The sequence below is a fragment of the Nycticebus coucang genome, chromosome 3 (assembly GCF_027406575.1).
Source record: "Nycticebus coucang isolate mNycCou1 chromosome 3, mNycCou1.pri, whole genome shotgun sequence".
In the NCBI taxonomy this organism is placed as follows: domain Eukaryota; kingdom Metazoa; phylum Chordata; class Mammalia; order Primates; family Lorisidae; genus Nycticebus; species Nycticebus coucang.
This window is the reverse complement of record NC_069782.1, coordinates 72,394,657-72,417,811: the sequence shown is the minus strand read 5'-3', so window position 1 is coordinate 72,417,811 and position 23,155 is coordinate 72,394,657. Positions and strand designations below refer to the sequence as shown.

General features: G+C 51.1%; 1 protein-coding gene across 7 annotated transcripts in view; it reads right to left on the bottom strand.

Annotated features, from left to right (window-relative positions):
- Nucleotides 1–23,155, bottom strand: part of CRTC1 (CREB regulated transcription coactivator 1) — a 75,232-nt gene that overhangs the window by 17,687 nt on the left and 34,390 nt on the right. For 3 of the 7 annotated variants that reach the window (XM_053584687.1, XM_053584690.1, XM_053584693.1), the window contains exons 2-10: nt 13,278–13,394; nt 12,186–12,233; nt 10,409–10,546; nt 9,195–9,256; nt 7,158–7,252; nt 4,819–4,904; nt 1,914–1,970; nt 1,336–1,376; nt 731–951 (exon numbers count right to left, since the gene is read on the bottom strand). In XM_053584687.1, the coding sequence (XP_053440662.1) occupies nt 731–951; nt 1,336–1,376; nt 1,914–1,970; nt 4,819–4,904; nt 7,158–7,252; nt 9,195–9,256; nt 10,409–10,546; nt 12,186–12,233; nt 13,278–13,394 (865 nt within the window). The remainder of the gene's footprint in view (nt 1–730; nt 952–1,335; nt 1,377–1,913; nt 1,971–4,818; nt 4,905–7,157; nt 7,253–9,194; nt 9,257–10,408; nt 10,547–12,185; nt 12,234–13,277; nt 13,395–23,155) is intronic. The other 4 variants (XM_053584691.1, XM_053584692.1, XM_053584688.1 and 1 more) reach the window with 3 other exon arrangements.

Sequence of the window (23,155 nt, the reverse complement as noted above, 5' to 3'; positions counted from 1 at the left end):
ACTGATGGCTGTGTTGGGTGGAGGAGAGTCCAGGGGCCCCAGGGGAGGATCTGGGTTGAGCCAGGTCCTGACAGTGGGACTGACAAGACATGAGGATGATGGGTCAGGGTGGGGAAGAGGACAGAAGACTTAAGGGGTACACCTCCACTAGGGGATACCTCTGAAGCCAGAGGGTTCCTGAAAGGAGCAGGGTTTTACACCGAGAACTAATGGCATGGGCGAGGGGCTGATGAGACATCCCTACAGATATGACTGAGGGAGGAATAAGTGTGGACCTGGAGATGAAGCAGGGCTGGAGTGTCATAAGCAGGCAGCCAGAGTCAGAAGTAGAGTGGGGGAGCTGGCCCCACCCCATCAGGGGCTAGGAGTAAGGAGGAACAGAGGGAAGGTTTGGCCACCCAAGCTGGACTAAACCTCCCAGAGCTCCCTAGTCTCTCTGAAACATCAAGCACTGCCCCCATACCCCTAAACCACTGCCTAATCCCTGAGGTACCATGTGCTCCCCACCCAGGGCATAGGCCCAGGCTGTGCCCTCTGCCTAAAACTCCTTTCCCTGTCAGGTCACCCTGGAAACACCAAGTCCCCCAAAGAGGGTCTGCTGGCCTCCCCACCTCCACCCTTTGGGATGCCTGATACTTGGGATGTGACTCTGCTAACTCTAAGTTATTGTTCAAATGCACAAATCCTCTCTACCAAATGGCAGGAGCCCCATGCTGTGTCTAGACCTTACCCTGGCCAGCGCCACCGATGCCCAGATGCGTCAGGTTGGCTGCAAGGTTGCCGGTGCTGCTGGAGCTGCTCAGCGCAGGGAAGGTGGGCTCCTCAGGATCCAGCGGGGTGGGCAGTGGGGAGGGGAAGTGGATGTTGGTCAGGTCAGGCAAGGAGCCCCCCGTGTTGTGGGCAGCAGGGATCAGGGCTGTAGTGTTTTCCTGGTCAGTGGATGGAAAGATACTGGAGAAAAAGGCCAGACAGAGGCAAGAGGTTAAGTTTTTGGGACCACGCTGGCCAGGCCTCCCCGGGAGCTAAGGTGGGGGAAAGAGGAGACCAGTGAGAGAAAATAACACCTCTCAATAATGTGCCTCCATACAGCACCTGGAATGGGACCTTAGAAAACACCCTATTCTCAAGAGGAAGCAGTGGACCTCCTGGTGCTGTGGAGGGGTATATCTGAGGGGTAGGCCTCCAGGGAGCTCCGCATGGAGAGGCCAGAGCATCCCCATTGCTAGGGCTTACTGGGTAGCTGCCAGCAGCATAGTATCCCTCTTCCCAGGAACAGTGCAGAAGGAAAGCCCTGAGGTGGACAGGACCTCTGAGGGTATGCAGGGCTAGACTTACTTGATTCCAGGGACCTCACAGGACTTAGGCCTGGACCCCGTCTGAAAGAAAAGATAAGAGAGGCTGAGCCAGTGCCCCAGGGAGCCTCCTTGTGTGCACTCTGCCTCCTTGTGGCATGGCTGATCTTCCCACAAGGTCAAGAGATGCTTGATGAGAACCGAGCTTGCTGGATATCAGGGAATCCCAAAGGTAAAGAACAGAAGCGCCCACAGGGTGGAAGGGCATGAGGTATGCCCAGGGGCAAAGCTAAGAGTTACACAGAGATGGTCTCCCTACAGGTCTCCTTCCCTAGCTCTTGTCCTCAGCAGGGAGAGGATCCAGCTCTACTCTGTGTGCCCAGGAGGGTGGACACAGTCAAAGGATTAACAGAGCAGACATCTGGGAAGAATGTGGTATTCAGCTCTTTACATCTCCCAGGGCCATATCACAGCAGTTAACAGCCAGTTTAGCAGAGGTAATGCTGGAAAACCAGGTGCCCAAGGCTGAGCACCCCTGAAGCCACCCCACTTCCCCACACCATTCCTAGATCATCGCTGCAGGGGCTCCTGGGGCAGGAGCTGCCTCAGCTTAGCACCCACAGGCGAGTCCATTAGCAGCCAGCCACCAGTCTCAGGGCAGTAGGTTGAGCTCCACGTCTAAAGCAAAGAAGGACACCAAGTCAGAGAAGCCAGAGGAGGCTTGGACTGGATGCCCTAAACACAACTCAGAGGTTACTGCCCCTGCTACCCACAACTCAGATGTGACTCCCACCCACAGGGTTCTGTGTGCTCCCTTAGAGTCCCAACAAGTCTCTCTGCTCTACAGGCAGTCATGCTCACCATCCACCAACCAGGTTTGGGAAGCCCCTAATGTGAAATCAGTTTCACAGCTTGGCTGGGAGATACTTTTGGAACACATGATGTATGGTGGGGTCCCCACAATGGGCCCTTCCTGTGGTGTGGCCCACAGAAACCCTGAGTTCAGAGCCATGGGAAGGCTGTCCTTCCCAGTAAAAAGACTGTGATGCACCTCTAAGGGTGGTGGGCAGCCTCGGAGCCCCCACCACCCATGGACAGAGGCTCTCTGCTGCTCTGTGGGTCAGCCCTAGAGAACCAGTATCCAGGGACACCAGTATCCAGGGTAGCAGGTCCTGGTATCCTCCCCTATGAGTCAAGGGCACAAATACCAGAGACAGGGGATCACTGCAGAGCCCAGGGAACTGTGGGCTCCAGCTACAGGCCCCCAAGACACTTGTGCAAAGACAAAGGAGGCAACTTTCTCATCTCAGCAGGCATGACCAGACAGAGTCCCATCTGTTGATGCGGGGCTCTGCATGTGTCATGTTTCCGCTACCTGGGCAGACACTTATGACTGAGTTCTTCAGGGATTATCAGATGAGAAAGATAAACGCACTAGCAGAGGGCGGGGCCGCCTCCCAGTACACACACCATGAGGGGGAAATGCCCAACCAGCAGCAATTGGGGCACCTGAGGGGTGGCGTGCAACCAGCAGGCGTTAAGCCTCTGTGGGAAATGCCAGCAGAACGGGTTTCTACTTGGCCAGAGGCTCCTTAATTCTGAGAGTAAACATTCGCTTCATTACCAGATTTCTGCAGAGCACGTTTAGAAATGACTTTTGAAAGAGTACTTTGAAAAGCATTCCACAGACACTATGGAAGTATTAATGGATTTCTGAACAGTATTAAAAATTTACCCACTGCCCTCCCTCCCATCAGGGGTGTGTCTCTCTCCACATGGGGACTCCCACCATCTTCCCTTTCTTTAGGAAAGTATGACATCTGGGCATGCAAATAGAGTGTAACCTACTTATCCACCTCTCTGGGGCTAGATGTCTGTTTTTGCAATTTTGTTTGGGTTGTCAGAATTCCTTTTCTTTCTTTTTTTTTTTTAAGAGGTAGGATGTTGCCATGTTGCCCAAGCTGGACCTGAACTCCTAGGCTCAAGCAATCCTGCCTCAGCCCCACAAGTAGCTGGGGTTATAAGCATATACCACCATGCCCAGCTTCTTTTTCTTTTTCTTTCTTTTTTTTTGAGACAGTCTCACTTGTTGCCCTTAGTGGAGTGCCCTGGCGTCACAGTTTACAGCAGTCTCAAACTCTTGGGCTCAAGCAATTCTCTTATTGTAGCTTCCCGAATAGCTGGGACTATAGGCGCCCACCACAACGACCAGGTATTTTTTTTTTTTTTTTTTTTTTAGACAGAGTCTCAAGTTGTCACCCTGAGTAGAGTGCTGTAGTGTCACAGCTCACAGCAACCTCCAACTCTTGAGCTCAAGCGATCCTCTTGCCTCAGTTTTTTTCTATTTTCTTTAGTAGCAATGGGCTCTTGCTCTTGCTCAGGCTAGTCTCAAAATCATGAGCTCAAGTAATCCATCCACCTCCACCTCCCAGATTGGTAGGATTACAGGTATGAGCCACCGTGCCCTAATTTTTTTTTTTTTTTTGCAGGTTTTGGCCCAGGCTTAAACCTGCCACCCCCAGTATATGGGGCCAGTGCCCTACTCCTTGAGCCACAGGCGCCGCCCATGTGCCCTTCATTTTTTGTAGAGACAGGGTCTCGCTATATCGTCCAAGCTTGTCTTGAACTCCTGGCCTCAAGTGATCCTCTTGTCTTGGTCTCCCAAAGTGCTGGGATTATAGGTATAAGCCACCATGCCCAGCCTTAGAATTCTTTAAAGTTTTTTCCCCCCAGACTATGAAAATCACAGGGATTCCTGTGCCAAACAGAAAGACATTGACACAAAAAAGGATAAGGGGCCTTCATGTTGCTCCTTTTGGCCAGGTCCACTTGTAAGTATCTGTGTGGATGAATATCTGCATATTTTATGCCTTTCCCAAATATCTTTATCCCACTCTCTTCACATAAAAGCAGCATCAAAAGTTTCTCTCATGCCTTTAGAATTTCTTAGGAAACAAGGAATTGAGAATAATTTCCTCAACAAATCCCCTGTTATTGAATGGTCAAGTTGTTTCTAGTTTATTTTGGAAGGTCTGGATAAACACCTTTGAATAAATCACTATTTGCTCATTCCTACAATTGGATTCCTGAGGAATGAGATTTCTGGAGCAAATCCTTTTCAGGAAGGTTTTTGATGCAGGTTAGTCTATTGCTCTCTCTAAGGGAATAAGCAATTTGCATTGTTGACCCTTTCACCTCAATTTGACCAGCAATGAATTTCCATTCTTTAGGTGGTTTTTGTCAGTTTTACAGATCTGCTAATATTATATAGACCTAAGGGATCCTCTAAATTTGGGTAGAGGAAGATCTGAGGTTCATTCCTTGAGAAGATGAAGCCACCCTAACATGCCATTTTGTTATCTTTGCCCCAGCTATATTCAAAAAGAAAAAAATACTTTTTTTTGGTGGTATTTGGCCGGGGCTGGGATTGAACCCGCCACCTCTGGCATATGGGACCAGCGCCCTACTCCTTGAGCCACAGGCACCGCCCAGAAAAAAATACTTTTGAAAGTCCATAGGCTCTTACCTTCTTGGTGTCCCAAGCTTGCTTGGAAAGGTTTTTATCTGCTTCTGATGTAGTCTCTTCCATTCCTGGGACTGTCAACAATAAGACTGGGGGTAGGAGGAAAGAAGAAGAATCAGAAGAAATTTCTTCATATCTGCATGGTGGCACCAGGAGGTCACTTCCCCAACACATAGTCATAACTGTGGTAAGACTGGAATCATCCTAACAGTAACTTTTACTGAGGAGATTGCACTAAAGCTACAAAAAGAGCTTCATTAAAAAAAAACAAAAAAAAAACAAAAAAACAGGGCAGCGCCTGTTCAGTGAGTAGGGCACGGGCCCCATATACTAAGGGTAGCAGGTTCAAACCCAGCCCCAGCCAAACTGCAACAAAAAAATAGCCTGGCATTGTGGCAGGCGCCTGGGGTCCCAGCTACTCGGGAGGCTGAGGCAAGAGACTCGCTTAAGCCCAAGAGCTGGAGGTTGCTGTGAGCTGTGATGCCACAGCACTCTACCAAGGGCAACAAAGTGAGACTCTGTCTCAAATAAATAAATAAATAAAAATTTTAAAAAAGCAATTCAAATAAATAGAGAATCTGTAACTTAAAAAAGAAAATAAATAAAAACAAAACCTCTGGAGCCCAAGGATGTGTTGATCTTGACTCCCACAGAACCAACCTCTGCCTTGGTGGCCTTGGGCTTCAAAGAACAGCCAAGAATCTCTCCCATGAGAGAGACTTATGGCACTTGCTCTGTGCCTACCACCCCATGGTTATCTGTTCTCCCCTCTGGGCTGCTAACACCACCCAGTAGCCGGGCCCTTCTTAAATCATCAGCATTAAGCACAAGGGTTTAGACCCCATCACTCACTGCTGACCAAGGTTAGATGAATCCACCAGTGGTAGCAGCGGCCCCATGAGTCAGCTGCAATGCTGGCCAGCCCCAGGGCAAGAGAAAAAGGTAAGGAAGGTCTGAGGGACAGGATGGAAGGGTATCATTTGAGGCCTTAGAATAAATCATGCCTGAAGGCCTCTTTCCTTGGACCTTTCAATCAAGGTGAAATTAAACATTTTCCTATTTTATTTCTGCTGGAAGTTTTGCTTTTTCATTTGCAACTAAGAGTCACAATGAACAAAGCCAAATGGGTCAACTCTTTTTTTTCTTTTCACTGCCTTGGGCTCTCCTAGGATTGGGGACAGGTGGTATGTTTCCCACCTCTACTCCCACACACACTCCCTTCCAACCAGGCTCTGACCACCAAGGGTCCTGGGTCACAGCTCTCTTGCATGGTTACAGTATACTAAGCGATGGTGACATCCTCATGCTTATCTCCCTAATCCCTGTGTTTGTGGGAGATCCATAAAAGCAGGCAGCAGGCCTCCACATTGGGAATAGTAGGGAAGCCCCAGGCATTTTGTCTGTCCTCATCACCCCTGGGTGTCCTGGAAGCCTCATTTTTATTGTGGAGACATTCTCTTCTGCATCTTGCCTTTGCTTCCTGCTGAGCTAGTATCCCAGGGGTGAAGTTTGCTCTTCTTTTTAACAGTTCTTCTATCAGCAGAATCTCTCTTGCATGTTGACACACCCACAGGGTGAAACACTATCACCAAAATGAAAATAATAGGTGCTTGGCCCTGACCCATTCGTGATTCTCTGGCTTTAGCATCTTGGTCCAGATCAGGTATGTGTAGGGTTTTCCTGGGGTTAGCCTAACAGCATCTAGGGTTTCTTCTCTGGAGGGCACTGTTTCAGCATTTAAAATAGCACATGCCCAGGGTGCTTCCTCCATACCCAGCTCCAAAGTTGGACCAAAGACCTGGGCACAAATCTGCCCCAACCTCAGGGTATATGCATGGTTTGATCAGAGAGGATAATCTGAGCAAAAGTCTGAGAAAAGATGGCCTCTTTCTTGCTTGCTGTAATCAGAACAGGCTAGGAAACAGTCCTATATGAAACCCTGGATAGAACTGCACCTAAAGCTGAAGGTCTACTCCTAGACTGCTCTGACATGAGCTGGCAGTGCCCCCTTTACACAGGCTTGCTACCCCTACATCTGAAATAAGCATCTACATGGCCCCCTGACTTTGTAGCTATCGCCCTGAATCTAGCAATGGAAGCTAATGTGCATTTACAGGGGTGTTTTTTCTGTCTAAAAAGCTTCTATGTACTCTTCAAAACCCAATTCATGTAGCAATGCCACCTGTGAAAGTTTCCCTGAGCCCCTCACCTTACCCCACAGCACAGTCTGAGCCTTCCTTTGAAGGTATGTCCACCAATGGAGCCTGTGACCTCCTGGAGCCACGGGCCACCTGCTGGACTTGCCCGATGCCAGCAGACATACCCAAGTCCTCTGTCCATACCTCTTTTCTGGTGTGCATCCTGGGACCCACCCGTAAAAGATTCTGGCTGGGTGGGTGTCATTGTGCTCTGGTGCAGGGCAGAGTCAGAATTGGTCCTGGGGATATGAAGGGGAGAGACAGTGAAGGATGGCCTTGGGCCCAGAGAACTGAAGGTATAATTCTGACCCCACCCTGTTCAAGACACCCCTGACATACAGGGTAGCAGCTGTGGGTCATTTCTTTAAGATGCCACACCTGAGCAAAGCCCTAAGGACAATGTTCTGAAAAGAACCAACTGTGGTTTTCATCTGCCAAGCCTGGCAAAACGAAAAGCAGCAATAGAGATGTTCCTTGGTTCTTAACCAGCCCCTGCCCATCCTGGCCCCTCCAAGAGTTTCTCAGCTTTAAGGAGATGGTGCCTTCCTGCTGAAACCACTGAGATGGAGCACCACAGGTACCCAGCGATGGGAGTACAAGCCCTCAGCCTGTCACTGGGTCCATTCCTGGTGACAAACACAAAATGGGCCACTCTGCCCTCCAGAATGCTCAGTGACAAGTGGGAAGGAAAGGCTTTAGAAAGAATGCAACCTGAGGGGAGAGGTCTTGTTTCAACCAGCCTAAAAACTGCCAGGAGCAGAGCACAGCCTGCCCCGGGGCCTCAGCTTCTGAGAAGTGATAACTACAAACCCATTCTGTTCCCAGCAGCTAGTGCCTCAAGGGAAGAGTCCCCAGAATGGCCCATTGGCTGCCCAGCAAAATATAAGTCCAGTTGTACAGGTGGCAATTCAAGCAGGATGGTTAAGGGCCACATGCACCTGATAGGAAATGTCCCAGCCACTGAGAGTGACTTGGAAGAAACTTGGTTCAAGCAGAAAAGGTTGCAATACACCAGGCCAATGAAGTCTCAGAACATGGGTCAGGATCCTGGCAACCATCACTTGCCCCAAGCAAGTGTTCTGACCTCTCTGTGCTCAATTTCCCTATGTCTAAAATGGAGAAGAAAACAGCATCTATTCCATAGAGCACCATGCATATTATTTCAGTTAATGTACAAGATGGTGGGAACAAGGTCTGACCTATGATGTATGCTTAGTGGGTATTTAGGTTATTGTATATATGTGTGTGTACTTGCCTACTTTCGTTGTTTATTGAAATCACCTCTATATAAACATCATCTTTTATTGTATAAAACACACATGACATAAATGCACCCTTTTAACAATTTTTAAGCACACAGTTCTGTGGCATTAAGTACATTCACACTGTCGTGCAATCATCACTTGTACTATTGTAGGTATTTACATTAACTACTGTGTACGTGTACACATATATATATTTTTTTCTTTTTTTGGAGACAGAGTCTCACTGTTGCCCAGGCTAAAGTGCTGTGTCATCAGCCTAGCTCACAGCAACCTCAAACTCTTGGGTTCAAGTAATCTTCCTACCTCAGCCTCTCAAGTAGCTAGGACTATAGGTGCCTACCGTAACTATTTTTAATAGAGACAGGCGTCTTGCTCTCGCTCAGGCTAGTCTTGAACTCCTGAGCTCAAGAGATCCTCCTACCTCGGCCTCCTAGAGTGCTAGACTGCAGGCATGAGCCACTACACTGGGCCAACTATATTACTGTTGGTATTTCAGACCTTTCTAGATGATGGCATGATGAGTGATTTTTTTCTGCTATGTATGTGTATGTAATTTCCTAAGCTTCTAATGTAAATGTATAATATTTTCAATGACTACTGAGCAATGTGGGAAACTATCTATAATATAGTATTAAATGAAAAAAAGCAAGCTACAATGTTAAATATCCAACATTAGTCCCAATTTTGTTTTTTAAAAAAGTCATAAATGGGACGGTGTTGGAAGATTCCCCAAAGCAGCAATAACCTCAGTGCTGCAGGGAGAGAGCTGATTTTTTTAGAAACTTCTGGATGCTTCTTAGTTTTGTCATTTTTAAAGCAAGTGCACACTGGTTTTCCACATATAACCATTATGAAAGTTTGGTTTTGTTTCCAATAAGAGGTTAGAGGGGCAGAGAGGGTGGCTCTGTCCACTGACCTTCTCCAGCTGGTGTCCGCTGGCGGTGAGAGGTACACAGTGCCATAGGGGCAGCTGTCAGCGTGATTGTGAGTTAAGGGGATTGTGCTCTAGGCTGATTCCTCTCTGAGCCACAGGGCAGGGCCAGCCCAACTGGCCAGGCTGCTGGGAGCCTACAAACAGGGCCCGCAAACAGCTGGGGTAGCAAGGAGGGGGTTGTCCACTGCCTTCTCGGCATTTCCTGCCAGGCTGTGAGCAGCCCCTGTTACAGGGGCTCCCCGGGGGTCTAGTCCCATCCACCTAGCACTCAGCACTCTCCTCTGCAAGCACACGTGCGGGCTGCACCCCTTCCAAGGGGGGGCCTCAGCTGTGAGACCAAGGCCCATGGAGGCCGTGGAGAGTCTGAGTTCAGCTGACCCTGGTCTCGACTCTTAATTTGGGGTGGCTCCCGGGGCCCGAGGGCTTAGTCTGGGGGCCAGCTGATTATGTTCCCCCATCCCATGGAAATGAGAACCGGAGAAGAACAGGCCTCTCTGTTCTGGAGAGTTGGGGGATCCCAGGAGCAGCCTGAGGCCGTGTAGACTCTGGTGATGGGGGGCCTAGTTGGCTGAGCACCAAGGGGCAGCTGAATTCAGAGTCGGGTGGGGAGATTCTGGCCAATCTCTGCTTGACTGAGGCGAGGAGGCAAATTTTGCTCACATCTTGTAGAGACAGAGCCTTCCTTAGATCTGAGTCTCACTCAGACCCATTGCTTTGACTGGGTTGTCCTCTATGAGGTGTTCAGGAGGGGTCCAGCAAGTCACTGGACTTTGCTGCTCATAGCCTTTCTGGCCCTAGTGCCCAAACTTCTATGTCCTCTGTAATGCTGAGACACCTTCAACTGCTGTTTTGAGAGCTGCTCCCTGTGGCCAAAGGCTCCTTTCTCAGCTTGCAGGACTACCTCCTCTAGGAAGTCCCTCTGGATTGTCCCAAGATCAAGCCCTGCCCTGATTATGTCCCCAGAGCCAAAAAGGCCAGTTTCTTCTTTTTTTTTTTTTTTTGGCCGGGGCTGGGCTTGAACCCGGCACCTCCAGCATATGGGACCGGCGCCCTACCCGTTGAGCCACAGGCGCCACCCTATTTTTTTTTTTTTTTTTTTTTTAAGGCCAGTTTCTTCTTAACCTGCTGGGTGAACTCAGGGTGCTGCAGTCCACCTGTCCCCCCCCACCGCCCTCATCCTCTGAAAAAAAGGATATCTGCCGTCCGTGTTTATCCACGGATAGGGGCCGGCGGTGCGGGGAGCCGAGCCGGCCACGCTCCCGGTATACTCTGTCCACCAGACCATGGTGCCGGGTGGTTCGGCTGGTGTCCAAGCCCGAAGACTGGAAGGGTGTCTGGGGGTGGGGAGGAGGAGATAGAAATAAAGAGAGAGAAACCCATATAATGGTTACCAGCTATGACCCCAGATCTGCCCTGGCTCTATACCTGGGACCTCGGGGTCCCCACTCCAGAACACCTTTGGCCACCACTCCATAGCCTAGGATGGGCTTCTTCCTTCGGCCCCAGCTCCCTGCCCCTCCAAGCACTGGGGGGGTGGGGGGAAGCGAGCTGAGGTTCCTGGGAGCCAGGGTGGCAGAGGCGTGCAGTGCGGCCGGCATGCGCAGGCCAGGCAGAGCGGCACAAGCTCGGGGCCCAGTGCCAGCCGGGGTGCCAAGGGTGCAGCCGGCCGAGCAGCCCTCCTCCCCAGCCTCACCATGTGCAGACAGGCCTCCGCCCTCTCTCTCCGGGCCAGGCCAGCCTCCTAGCCCCACATCATCCCTGGAGGGGCCTGCCAAGAAATGGCCCAGGAGCTTGCAGCCCAGGACTATTGTGGGGGGCCCACCTGGCCGAGTGCTAGCTTCCAGGGCCCTTCCTAGTTGAGCCTAAGGCTGCTCTTGATTAAGATGTGGCCCACACATGCCTTCCCCCATTGCCTCATCCTGGCACCACCAGGGCCAAGTATAGGCACCTTCCGGAGCCCTGGCCTACTGCATGGCTGGATGGGGCTTTCTTCTAGCAACTGGAGCTGGCATGAGGCCCCAGGCCAGGGCCTGCTCCCTGCCCAGCTCTGTGTTAGTTCTCAAGAGTCGCCAGGAGCCTGCCCTCTGCCTGCCCTGGCCCTGTGTTGCCCACTTGCCATCTGACCGGAAAGAGATGGGCAGCCTTTGCTGCTCTGAACTCAGCCAGTCCCCCACCCAGCCTTCTGGCCCCTGAGCCCATCTGCCTTCTCTGGGCAGCCAGGCAAAAAACAATTATGATAAAAATGAGTCTCCCCTTGCAGAAGATTGTCAATGACTGGACTCAACTGTCCTCCCACCCATCTGAACACACCTTGGCCAGAGTTCAGGGCTGACTGCTCTCCCAGGGTCTGGGAGTCAATCTTTTATTTAACATGTATCCTGCTGGTTTGGGACTTTCTGAACTTTTGCCCCTAAAAGGCTATACGCACAAGACATGTGGGCCCGTGACAGCGATGGTGGGAACTGTACTGTCTGGGGCATGAGCTCATGAGGACAAGGGCCATTTCATCTCCTCCAGAGATACCTTGAAGCTCAGAGGGGAAACCAAGGCAGCTGAAGCAGAGTCAGAGGCATAATGAAGCTGGGGCTGGCCACTCCCTGTCTCACCAGTTCTTCCTGCTGACCTGGTTTAGGACACGCACACACACATATGCGTGTGTTTAGAAGGTTGGACCATGCAGCCTTGGGGTACATGCTTAGATCTGCTCCACTGGACCCCAGCCTGGGATGCATGGCTGTGACATCCACCCAAGGTGGATCCCAAGAGTCCTTAGGGCCTCTTGGCACAACCATATACACTTCCCAAGATAGGGATGCAGAGCAGATCCATTTCCATTTGGCAGATAAGACACCTCCCTGGGAGCCGCAGAGGCGGCCGCTTGGGTAGGTCAGGATATCCAGTGCCCATACATGAGCTGGAGTCTTGTGGGCTGGTGCCAGGGATGCCGTGGCCTCAGCCTGGGGGCTCATTTACCAGAGAGACAGGAGCCGCTGACAGAGCCTCCCCCAGAAATCCGCTGGGCTGAAAATGCAAAGAACCGAGACTTTGAGACACTCCTGCCTCTGCTGGTCCAGGAGGCAGGATGCATGGGACCCCCCCACCCAGGGCTGTGCCCCTTGGGCTGAGCTCAGAGGTGCTGAGAGAGATGTTCTGTTCCAGGGAAGAGGGGATGGTAGAAACAGGATGAGGAGAGATGGTGAGGAGAGAAGATCCAACCTAGGAGGGCTTTGACAAAGAGATGCCCAGAATTAGAGTGATCGCCCTGCAAGTGTGCAGAACAGGGTATCCCAAGCCAGCCTGGAGTCCCCTGCCCTTCCCAGTGCTGGTGAGGGTACAGGTGGAGCTAGGGGGTGACACAGGTGGGGCACTGAGCTTCCTACAGAAGGATCCAGCTCCACTTGTCAGTGGATGTGGCTGTGTCCAGGATGCTTCCCAGCAACACAGTGGATGCGTGACAACTGGTGGGACCTGTCCAGCCCAGACATTGTCCTGGGGGTGGTCCCAACTTACAGGCCAGCTTCCTCATCCCCACCGTCATTTCTACCTGCAGACCAGGGGCAGGGCAGAGGACCACAGTGGCCCTTATCTCTATTTATGATAAGGATATGCACGGTGGCTGTGCAGGCTGCAGGAGCTGTGCCGTGTGGGACTCTGCCAAGAAATGTTTGCAGACAAGTGGGGTCAGGCTGCAGGGCCTCCTTCTGAGGATTGCTGGGCTTGCGGATTAGTGAGGTGAGACAGAGCCAAGCCCCAGTGGCCCTGAGCAGTTCTTGCTGCCGCACAGCCGGCCAACAGGTGTAGAGGTTGCTGAAATGTTCAAGGCCAGACTGAGGGCTTGCCGTGGGGTCTTCAGACAGGGATTGGGCAGGAAGGATTGGAATGAGCTTGGCTGGGCCATTCTCTTCCTCTGGACCTCAGGACAGAAAGGGAGTAAGCAGGGGTAGAGTGGGCTCCTGCAATTGTCTGGTGACCCCTGTTGTCCAAGAGATCTGGACTCAGGTGGGAGGAGGCCAAGAGAGGCTTCCCTCGAGGGAGGCTTCCCTCAAGGGAGGTAGGGGGGCTCACCTGGAAGGGCAGGTCCATGGTGCCACTGCCGATCTGGTTCACGTTGGGCAGGGACCCGCCGTAGTACTGGCCACGGCTTGGGCCCAGCTGCAGGTACTGCGACTTTTGAAGCTGGAGCTACAAAGAGAAACTGGCAGCTGTAGTAGGGGGAGAGGGCACCCCCAGCACAACCTCCAGATAACCAGCCTGAGAGCACGAACAGTTTCTGGCAGAGAGCACTTGTGACTCAAATGCTCAGGAAACTCAGGCATCTTTCACAAAAACAGCAGAATGAAAAACCCTGGGAGCCTGGCGGCTCTCTCCAAGCCGGGCGGCATGCACCGTGACCATGAACTCGGGGAGTAGTGGCTGCCATGCTGGCTGCCTCAGCCAGTTAGTGAATGAGTACAGAGGATCCAGTGGACCCAGAGGCTGTGGGGGAGGCCCCTTGCCAGCCCAGGGGAGCCATTTCTTATCACGGCAAAAAGCTGTGAAGTGACAGCCCAGTCCCAGGAGAAATCACCTTTCCACTGGCCTGAACCAGAGGAGGCTATCTCAGAAGTGCAGCACTGGCGTTAAAGTATGGGACTTGTGATTCCCATGGCACCTCACACTAGGCTGGAGTGTATGAGTGGGTGCCCCACACCCAGCCTGAGTTCTCGAGTCCTGCCCAAGAACCCCAGGTTCCTTCTGCATGGCCCACTGGCCTCTTGGGAGCCCAGCCCAACTGGGTGCCTTCATCTCTGCTGCCTCCTGGCTCATCACTCTGCCTTTGGCCCAGGGCTCAGAACCAGCCACACAGCCTGAGATGAGGTGGAGACCTGGCCTCAGAACCTGCATGTAACTGATGCTGATTTGCTGGGACTGACAGCAGATGTCCCTGCCGTAGGGATGCTAATTTGTGGTGCCCATCATATGGCTAGAGGCAGCAGCCATTCTGAGTACTAGGCAGAAGCCAGGCATGAGGGAAGGAAGGGTGGGCATCCAGCAGAGATGTTGCTAGGGTGGACAAGGTGTACACAACCAGGCCGCTAGCATTCCCTCACAAACAGTTCCTGTCAATGCTCTGAGAGCTGGCCAACCCCAGCTTTTGGAGGGGCTCTAGACACCAGAGAGGGAAGTAAAGCCCAGGAACTGGCCGACGGCCCGGCTGAGCATCTTGCCCAGGTAAACAGCTGTTTCCTGCAAGCTGCAGTGGAGTTGACATTAAGATTAACCTTGGGGCGGTGCCTGTGGCTCAGTGAGTAGGGCGCCAGCCCCATATACAGATGGTGGCAGCCCCAGCCAAACTTCAACAACAAAAAATGGCCGTGTGGGGCAGTGCCTGTGGCTCAAAGGAGTAGGGCACTGGCCCCATATGCTGGAGGTGGCGGGTTCAAACCCAGCCCCAGCCAAAAACTGCAAAAAAAAAATAGCCGGGTGTTGTGGTGGGTGCCTGTAGTCCAGCTACTTGGGAGGCTGAGGCAAGAGAATCGCCTAATCCCAGCAGCTGGAGGTTTCTGTGACCTGTGACGCCACGACACTCTACCAAGGACAACAAAGTGAGACTCTGTGTCTCTAAAAAAAAAAAAAGAAAGATTAACTTTGCTTGTTCTCAGGTGGTTCTTGAGGGCCTGTGTGTCCAGCCCAAAGTCTGTGCAGGAAGGCCTCAGCCCTTGGTAGCGGGACACACACATACCACAAAAACAAAGTGTCCTTCTTGGCAGTTACACCAGACAAAACAGGCCAGCTCTATGTGCAAAACAGGGCAGGGGCTCCCACAACACCTGCCTCCACCTCTGCCTGGTCAAAGGTTGCCTATGACCTTCTGAGGCCTCCATGCCCTCCTGGTATTCAAGGTGCATGGTGGCAAGAACCTGTGCTGTATCTACTTCCCACTGACCATGTGGTCTGGGGGTTATGACCCCTTCTGGCCTCAGTTCCCCCTCACTAGAGTGAGCCATGCAGGTAGGTACTTGGTGTATGATATAGGAAGTACTCATGCCATACACAGCTTCTACACTGGCTGAACTGCCAGCTTCCAGGAGACCAGGTATCAAGACAAGAACTTCCCAAAGCCACCTTATTCACAGCTAGCTCTGTCTCAGGGCCAGAGTAAGCCTGGCATTCAGGGATGATCCACAGGATTGGGGACAGAAAGGAGCTCATGGCTCCCAAGCCCCATTTCTATCTAAGCCTTTCCCTCCCTCAAAGCTGCTCCAACCCCAACCACTTTGCTAAGGAACCCTCAAGTTTTGCAGGCCAGACGGGGTCTAGAGTAGACACCGTGTGGGAACTCTGCTCTTCCTTTGGGGGACCCATACTCATCATTGCCTGAATGAGGAACTGTGCAGAAAAGGGTTCAGAAAAGGGTTAAGCTAGCCCATACAGAGGTCTGGCCTTTGTCCCCAACTCCCAAGAGGTGACTTCAAGCCTTTAGAACAGCAGTTCTCAACCTGTGAGTCGCAACCCCTTTGGACTGTATTAAAAGGTCCCAACACTACGAAGGTTGAGAACCACTGCCTTAGAATATCCTTCCTGATCAGAGTATCATTGTATGCCTGGGGCCTTGAGCCACACCAGGTAGTCTGGTCACACTGTGATTTGGGGTAGGGGCCTGGGCCACATGCACTAATATCAGCTGGACATCAACCACAGCCACAGGGCCAATCTCCAACAAAAACCCTGGACATGAAGGCTCGGAGATTTTCCCTGGTTGGCATTACCCCATGCATGTTGTTGCATACTGATGCTAGGAGAATGAAGTGCTATCCACATGACTACTCTGAGGGGACAACTGGACACTCTAGTTTGGCATTTACTGGACCCTGCCCCATATGCCTCTTAGCTGGAATGATTTTTGTATCTGTGTCCTTTTGCTGCAGTAACCATTACCATGAGTATAACAGCTTCTGGTGAGTTCTGTGAGTCCTTCTAGTAAACTGGCAAACCAAAAATTTGGGATCCCCAAACTCTGCAGTTGGTGTCAAGCATGAAGGTGGTCTTGGAGACTCCCCAACTCTGCAAGAACTGACTGTTCTTCCATCTGGCTGGGAATCCTTGAGAGCAGGGGCCTCCTGCCTCAACTGAATGAGCTGCCCAATGCTGCTGAGCTGGAAGATCACACATATTTCCAAATCCAAGTCACAGTCCCTCATGCATCCCCTCACCCAAATGTTACCACCCCATTCCAAATCACTGAGGCCCTACAGACAGAGCTCCATGAACTCAACAGCCAACCTAGAGCATGTCACTCAGCAGCACCTGATGTTAGAACTACAAGTGTATGAACACGTGACTGAGTAAATAAATGAATGAGTGTATGAAGTAATGAATGAATGAAAAATGCTATTCCCATTCTCTGGAGCTGACTTTCACAAGCCAGGTCACAGGCTCATCTGGAAGCTGCACAAGCAGTTAAAGTAGAACCTAGGACTTAGGTGGCAGCCAAGCCACACTCTGCCCTGAGCAGCTCTGGGAGATGCAGGTGATCTCCACGTGTACTCACACTCAGAACAGGCAGCTCGAGCCTGAGAGACCTTCCAGGAGGTCATAGCAGCTCCCGGCTGCCTCGTATGGAGGGAAAGGGCTGACATGGGGCTCAAGTCCCCTCTCCACCCCATTCTCGTGGCAGTCAGAGGGAGAAGCCTCAGATGAGGCCTAGAGAAGGTGTCACACACCAAAGGCACTCACAGGAATGGGGGTTAGGGGTGGGGCCCTGCAGGAGTTGGCCTGCAGCTCCCAGGGCACCCCCTCAAAACTCATAGTCAGATATACTGGTGGCCAGCCCAGGCTCCCTAACCATAAAAATGGACTTCACTTGAGATTTAGAGAGCCTGGGCTGAGGACAGTGGGCACCCGTGCTTTCCCTCTGGCCTCCCCCCAACCCCCCACGGCCGCCCTAAGCCCTAGAGCACCTCAAGCTTGTCACACTAACCCCTAGACCCCCAACAGAGTCTGGGCCTATAACGGCCCCAGTTCCATCCCCATTTTAGAGGGAACTCCCTGATACCCCTATCAAGGAGCAGCCCCTAAATCACTATGGCACTAGCCTCTGGCTTTGTTGTTTTAATTCAGTTTTTTATTGTGGAAGTTTCAGGTGGCTCAAAGGGATAGGGCACCGGTCCCATATGCTGGAGGTGGTGGGTTCAAACCCAGCCTCGGCCAAAAAAAACACACACACACACACAAAAAGAAAAACTGCAAAGATGGTAGAGAAGGGTTGCTAAATACTCCTCACACAGTTTCTTCTAACAATAAGTGCTTACTTCATTGGGATACATTCATCAAAATTAAGATAACCACGGTATATAGCACCACTCACTGAATCACCTGGCTCTCTTTGTATTTCCCCAGCCCATCACTTTGTGTCATCACACCAACTGCATCTGATACGTCTTTACTTGGGAATTTGTCAGCCCTTCCGTGTCTGGCTGCCCAGACGGTGAGCATCTGAACCTCCTGACCTGCTGGCTACCACTGTATGTTGGGCCAAGACCATTTGTGGCCTCAGTGGACACTCAGGAATCGCTTCCCATCCACTCTGGCTGCAGCCCTGGATCCTTTCAGAACACCAGATCCAGCCTATGGATCTCAAACGGTCTCACTCTCAGGATTACATCAATCATCAAAGTGGTGCTGAGCTCAAGGACAAAGGTTCCCAAAGGTTTCAGTCACACATTAGGAAGGTATCTTAAGACCTGGGTGGCAGAAAAGGGCTGACAGGGGCAAGCAGGCTGAAGCACAGCTCAGACCTCGGTCACCCTGTACACATGTCTTCCCCAGCCCTGAGCCTCCATGGTGGCAACAAAATCCACATCACCACTGGCATCACGGGGTGTTCCCCAGCCTCTGGCAAAGGGCGTGGAGCCCTTCTTGAGTCTCAGTACATTTAAGCATCATCATGACCTGTTTTGGGTACCATAGTATCATAAACTGGACAGTATAAATCAACAAGAGTTTATTCTCTCACAGTTCATGGGGCTGAAGTCTAAAATCAAAGTATTGCAGGGTTGGTTCTTTCTGGAACCTCTGAGGGAGGATTCTTCCTTGCCTCTCTCCTGGCTTCTCAGAGCCCTGCATGTTCCTTGGCCTGTGGCCACTTCAATCTCATCTCTGATTCCATCATCACATGGCTTCTCCTGTTCCTAACTGTGCAGCAAATCACTCCTCCTTTCTCTTACAACAATTCCAGTCACTGGATTTAGGGCCCACCCTAATCCAGGATAGTCCTATCTAAAGACCCTTACTGACATCTGCCAAGACTTTATTTCCAAATACAGTCAATCCTTGAACAACATGAGGCTGGGGGGGTTGGGGGGGTGGGATGCCAATCTCCGAGCAGTCAAAAAGTCACCCATAACTTTTGAATCCCCCAAAATTTAACTACTATTGACTGGAAGCCTCACCAATAACATGAAGAGTCGATCAATACAGATTATGTATGTTTTATATATTATATGCTATATTTTTACAATAAAGTGAGCCAGAGAAAATACATTATTAAGAAAACCATAGGAATAGAAAATACATTTACTCTTCCTTAAGTGGAAGTGGATCATCCTAAGAGTCTTCATCCTCATCATCCTCGCATTGAGTAGGCTAAGGATGGGGAGGAAGGGGTGGAGGAAAGGAAGAAAAGAGGTTGGTCTTGCTATCTCAGGGGTGGTAGAGGCAGAAGAAAATATGAGTATGAGTGGACCAGCACAGTTCAAACCTGTGGTGTTCAAGGGTCAACTGTAAGGTCACATTCCCAGATTTCAGGAGTGAGAATGTGGACGTATCCTTTTGGGGGACACAATTCACCCTGCTATAGGCCTTTTGAGGTGGGAACTAGTATATTCCACTCCCAAGGTAGGAAAACCAAACTCCAGACACCTGGAACTCAACCCTATTGTAACCCTGTATGACTGAGGACAGCTGTCCCCTCCTGGGACCACAACAGTGTTACTGAGGCCACCCCCTGTCATAGATCAGGGCTCACCAGCTCCTCTGGAGGTGCCAGGGGTATGCATGTGGCCCCAGAAGCTACTGGTCAGAGCATCAGCTTAGTGAAGACTCCACCACAAAGAGAACAGCTACACCCCACCCCCCTTCAGCCTGTTCCACTGGCCCCCCTGCACCAAAGCCCTTCCTCCCAAAGTGCCCAACCCCCTCAGACTCCTACATTAAGGACCTGGCTTCTCAGGCCTCCCCCTACCCATCCTTGCTGATGGCCCCTTGCCCAACAGAATGTGCACCCAACCTCTGTGCCCATACCCCTGCTGAGTCCCCTCCCCCCATCATGGTGGCATCTACCAGGCTGGGTGGAGCAGGGGCCCCAAGGCCAGAAGAGGGGGCCAGGTAGCTCAGAGAGGCCTAGTATGACATAGCCATGGCCACTTCTCTGGGACTTGAGGAGATGTTTGTGCAGACCCCAGTCTCTGGGGAAAACCTGCACAGGACACAGTGACATCTCCCTGGCCACCCCCTCTCAGATGGAGCTGACCTTGGTCAGGCCTGGCAGCAATCACCAAAGCAACCAGCTAACCTCTTAATGAGATTGAGGGGAGCAGGCAGGCTAATGGCTGAGCTCTGCCCTGGAAAGCCATGGCAGACACAGGGGGCCAGAGAGGCCCCATGTGCCCTGAGAAGGCCTGAATGTCCCCTCTCACCTCCAAGGCCTTTGAGGTCTGGCCCTCCACTCTTCCTAGCCACTAAGCTCTAGCACACAGGCTTCCTCACAAGCCATAAGTCATCACTTCAGGGCCTTTGTATGGGCACTACCACCAGGAGGCTCATCATGCTGGGCAAGGTGCTACCTAACATTGTACACCTCACGCCAGGGGTCACCCTCCCTGCAGTTCACCACATAAAACCCCCTGGTCAAGGTCTATCTCCTCTTGTGAGACTGCCAGCTCTGAGAGGTTTTGGCACGGCAGTGGAGTTCAGCACACATAGGGCAACCCCAACAACAGATGAACACTGGGACACAGAGATGACTCCTGGGTACACTCCTGGACTCCCAGGCAGGGGCCAGGTTTCTGCTGAGCCAATAAGGCACTTCCCCTCTTTCCCCATCATGGTCCAGAAAGGGAAACTGAGGCTCAAGAAAGAACAGACCACCAACTTAAGGGCAGAGCTGATGTGCATCTTAGCCCAGGTATGGCCCTGAGCATCACCCACAGAAGTGTGGTGCAGAGTAAGAACTTTCTCTGAGCCCAGCACAAGCACATGACGGTCCTGGATCCCCAGGGCTGACCAGAACCCTTAGAGATTCGCACACACTGGCCCTGTAGCCCCATGACTCAGGGCTCTCTAAGATGAAGTCCTTAGGAAGCTGCCAAGAGCATAGGGGCCCCAGAACAGGACCATTTTGGGGGGTGTTCCCTAAGAAGGAGGGAGGCTTTGGGGCTTTGCTAAGCTCTCCAAGTGGGTGTGTGAGACATGAACTCCCCTGGAATGGGAGCCTGTATCCTCACAAGTCCATGCTGGCTAAGGCCACTGCTGCTGAACTGAAGGGTGATAGCTGGGGACCAACCAGAGCTCAGTGCCCACCTGGCTCTGTCACAGACACCAGTCTGGCTCCTGGCTCTAGATGGCTACCACAACAGTGACTCCGCCTCCCTTCACAGACTCACAGCAAAAGTCTGCCTACCGCTGGGCACTGTTCTAGGTTCAGGGGACATGGTGGCTGGCCAGACAGATAAGGTGCTGCCTGCATAAGCCCATGGCCCAGAGTGGGCCGCATACAGAAGATTAACAAGGAGCCGGGAGGCTCAGACTAGGCTGATCATAATGGGCACAGACACAGCACTGAGAAAGCCTCCTGGGGGAGGTGACAAGCCACATGGACAGTCAACAACAGGTGCAAATGCCTTCAGGATGGGAGGGTCTGCAGATCACACCAGCACCTAGGGGTGAAAGACAGTCGCTGAGAGAACAGAAGCCACGCAGCATCAAGAGCTAGGCCAGGGTTCTTGCCCCAACAATTCCAGGGCCCCCATGATGCCTGCCCACACTGCCCATGCTTCACACCCCTGGCACTGCCCCCACCCTCAGCACTCCTGGGGACGTACCATCTGCTCCCTGCAGCTAAGAACCTAGATTCAAGAAGAGGCCTGTGGAAGCTGGCATACACCTTGATTGAAGCATCACGCTCAGGATCCTTGACTCTCTGGCATTACCACTCAATGCCCTGGAGAGAGCAGAACACACCCTGTGGGCTGGCTTCTTACACAATGCCCCAAGAGACAATATCACTAGCATAGAGAGGGGGACAAGTCCAGGGTGAGGAGCAGAAGGGACATAAGCCCTGGGGTGTGCAGGTGTCTGACAAGCACCCATGAAATTCCCTGAGTTACACTGGGGGTTGGGACAAAAACTTGTATGGCAGTAGGAACTTGGCACATCTGACACTCAGTTGAAATCAAGCGTTTGCTCAGATGTCTCCTGTCCACCTGTGAGAACAAAAGTCATTATTTTGGGCATTATGCCCAAAAGTTTCATTTCAGGGGAAAGCCCACCATAACAAATCCCCTGACTAATTTGTCCTCCCATAGTTCAGGTCACTCGAGAGGGCAACTGTGATGGTGATGATAGGAGAGGGAAGAATGGTCTCTAGCTGCTACCACCTCTGTCCACTGTCAAAGGTCAAACCTCCAGACTAGCTGAACAGTCTGGTAAAAGAAGGGGGTTGCCTGTTGTACAGAAGGAGCTGCCAACTCTGCCCGCCTAGGGAGACATGAGCAGGAACCCAACTTTGAACATCAAGGCCATAGTCCAGGAGCAATGACCTGTGCACACCTGCCCAACATGCCTCTCAGAGACCAGTGCTGAGCAGTGGGGGAATGATCAAGTTCTTCAAACGTTTGGGGCTTTTTTTCCCTTTTAGTTGAAAAATATCTTTTAAGGGAGGGGAGGGGAGGGGGGAGAATGGATGGAGGGAGGGTAATTGGTGGAACCACACCTACAGTGCATCTTACAAGGGTACACGTGAAATTTACTAAATGTAGAATATAAATGTCAACACAGCAACTAAGAAAATGCCATGCAGGCTATGTTAACCAGTTTGATGCAAATATTTCAAATTGTATATAAAACCAGCACATTGTACCCCATGATTGCATTAATGTACATAGCTATGATTTAATTAAAAAAAAAAAAAGAAAAGAAACATATCTTTTAAAAAATTGTGGTAAAATGCACATAATATAAAATTTGCCATTATTCTACTTGCAAGTGAACAATTCAGTAGCATTTTTCTCCGTGTTTCAGTGGCATTTAGTACATTATACAACCATCACCTTTATCTAATTCCAGAATATTTTCATCACCCCATAAAGAATCCCTGTCAGCAGTCACTTACCACTCCCCCTCCCTCTGCCCCTGAAAACCACTAATCTGCTTTATGTCTCTATGGATTTGCCTGCTCTGGACATTTCCCATCAATGGAATCCTGCAATATGTGGCCTTTATCATCTGGCTTCTTTTGTTTATCAGTCTGTTATGACATTGCTTTCCATCTTTTATGGCACAATAATATTCCACTGTATGAACAGACCACACTTCTGATTATTCATTCACCTGCTGACAAACACTAATGTTTTTCCATCTTTTGGCTAATCTGCTATGAACATGGGTGTACAAGTGTCTGTTTGAGTCGTTGCTTTCAAATCTCTGACCCCTGAGAGATGGAACTTTCAGATACCTTGGGGTGGAACTACTGGATCATAAGATAATCCTAAATTTTACACACTGAAGAACTGCCATACTGTTTTCCACAGTGGCCGCATCATTTCACATTCCTATTAGCAACATTCCAATTTCTCCCAATCCTTGCCAACACTAGTCTGAGATTTTATAATACTACCAGCCATCCTAACAGGGTGTGAAGCAGTACATGTATCTCATGATGGTTTCTATTTTTATTTATATTTATT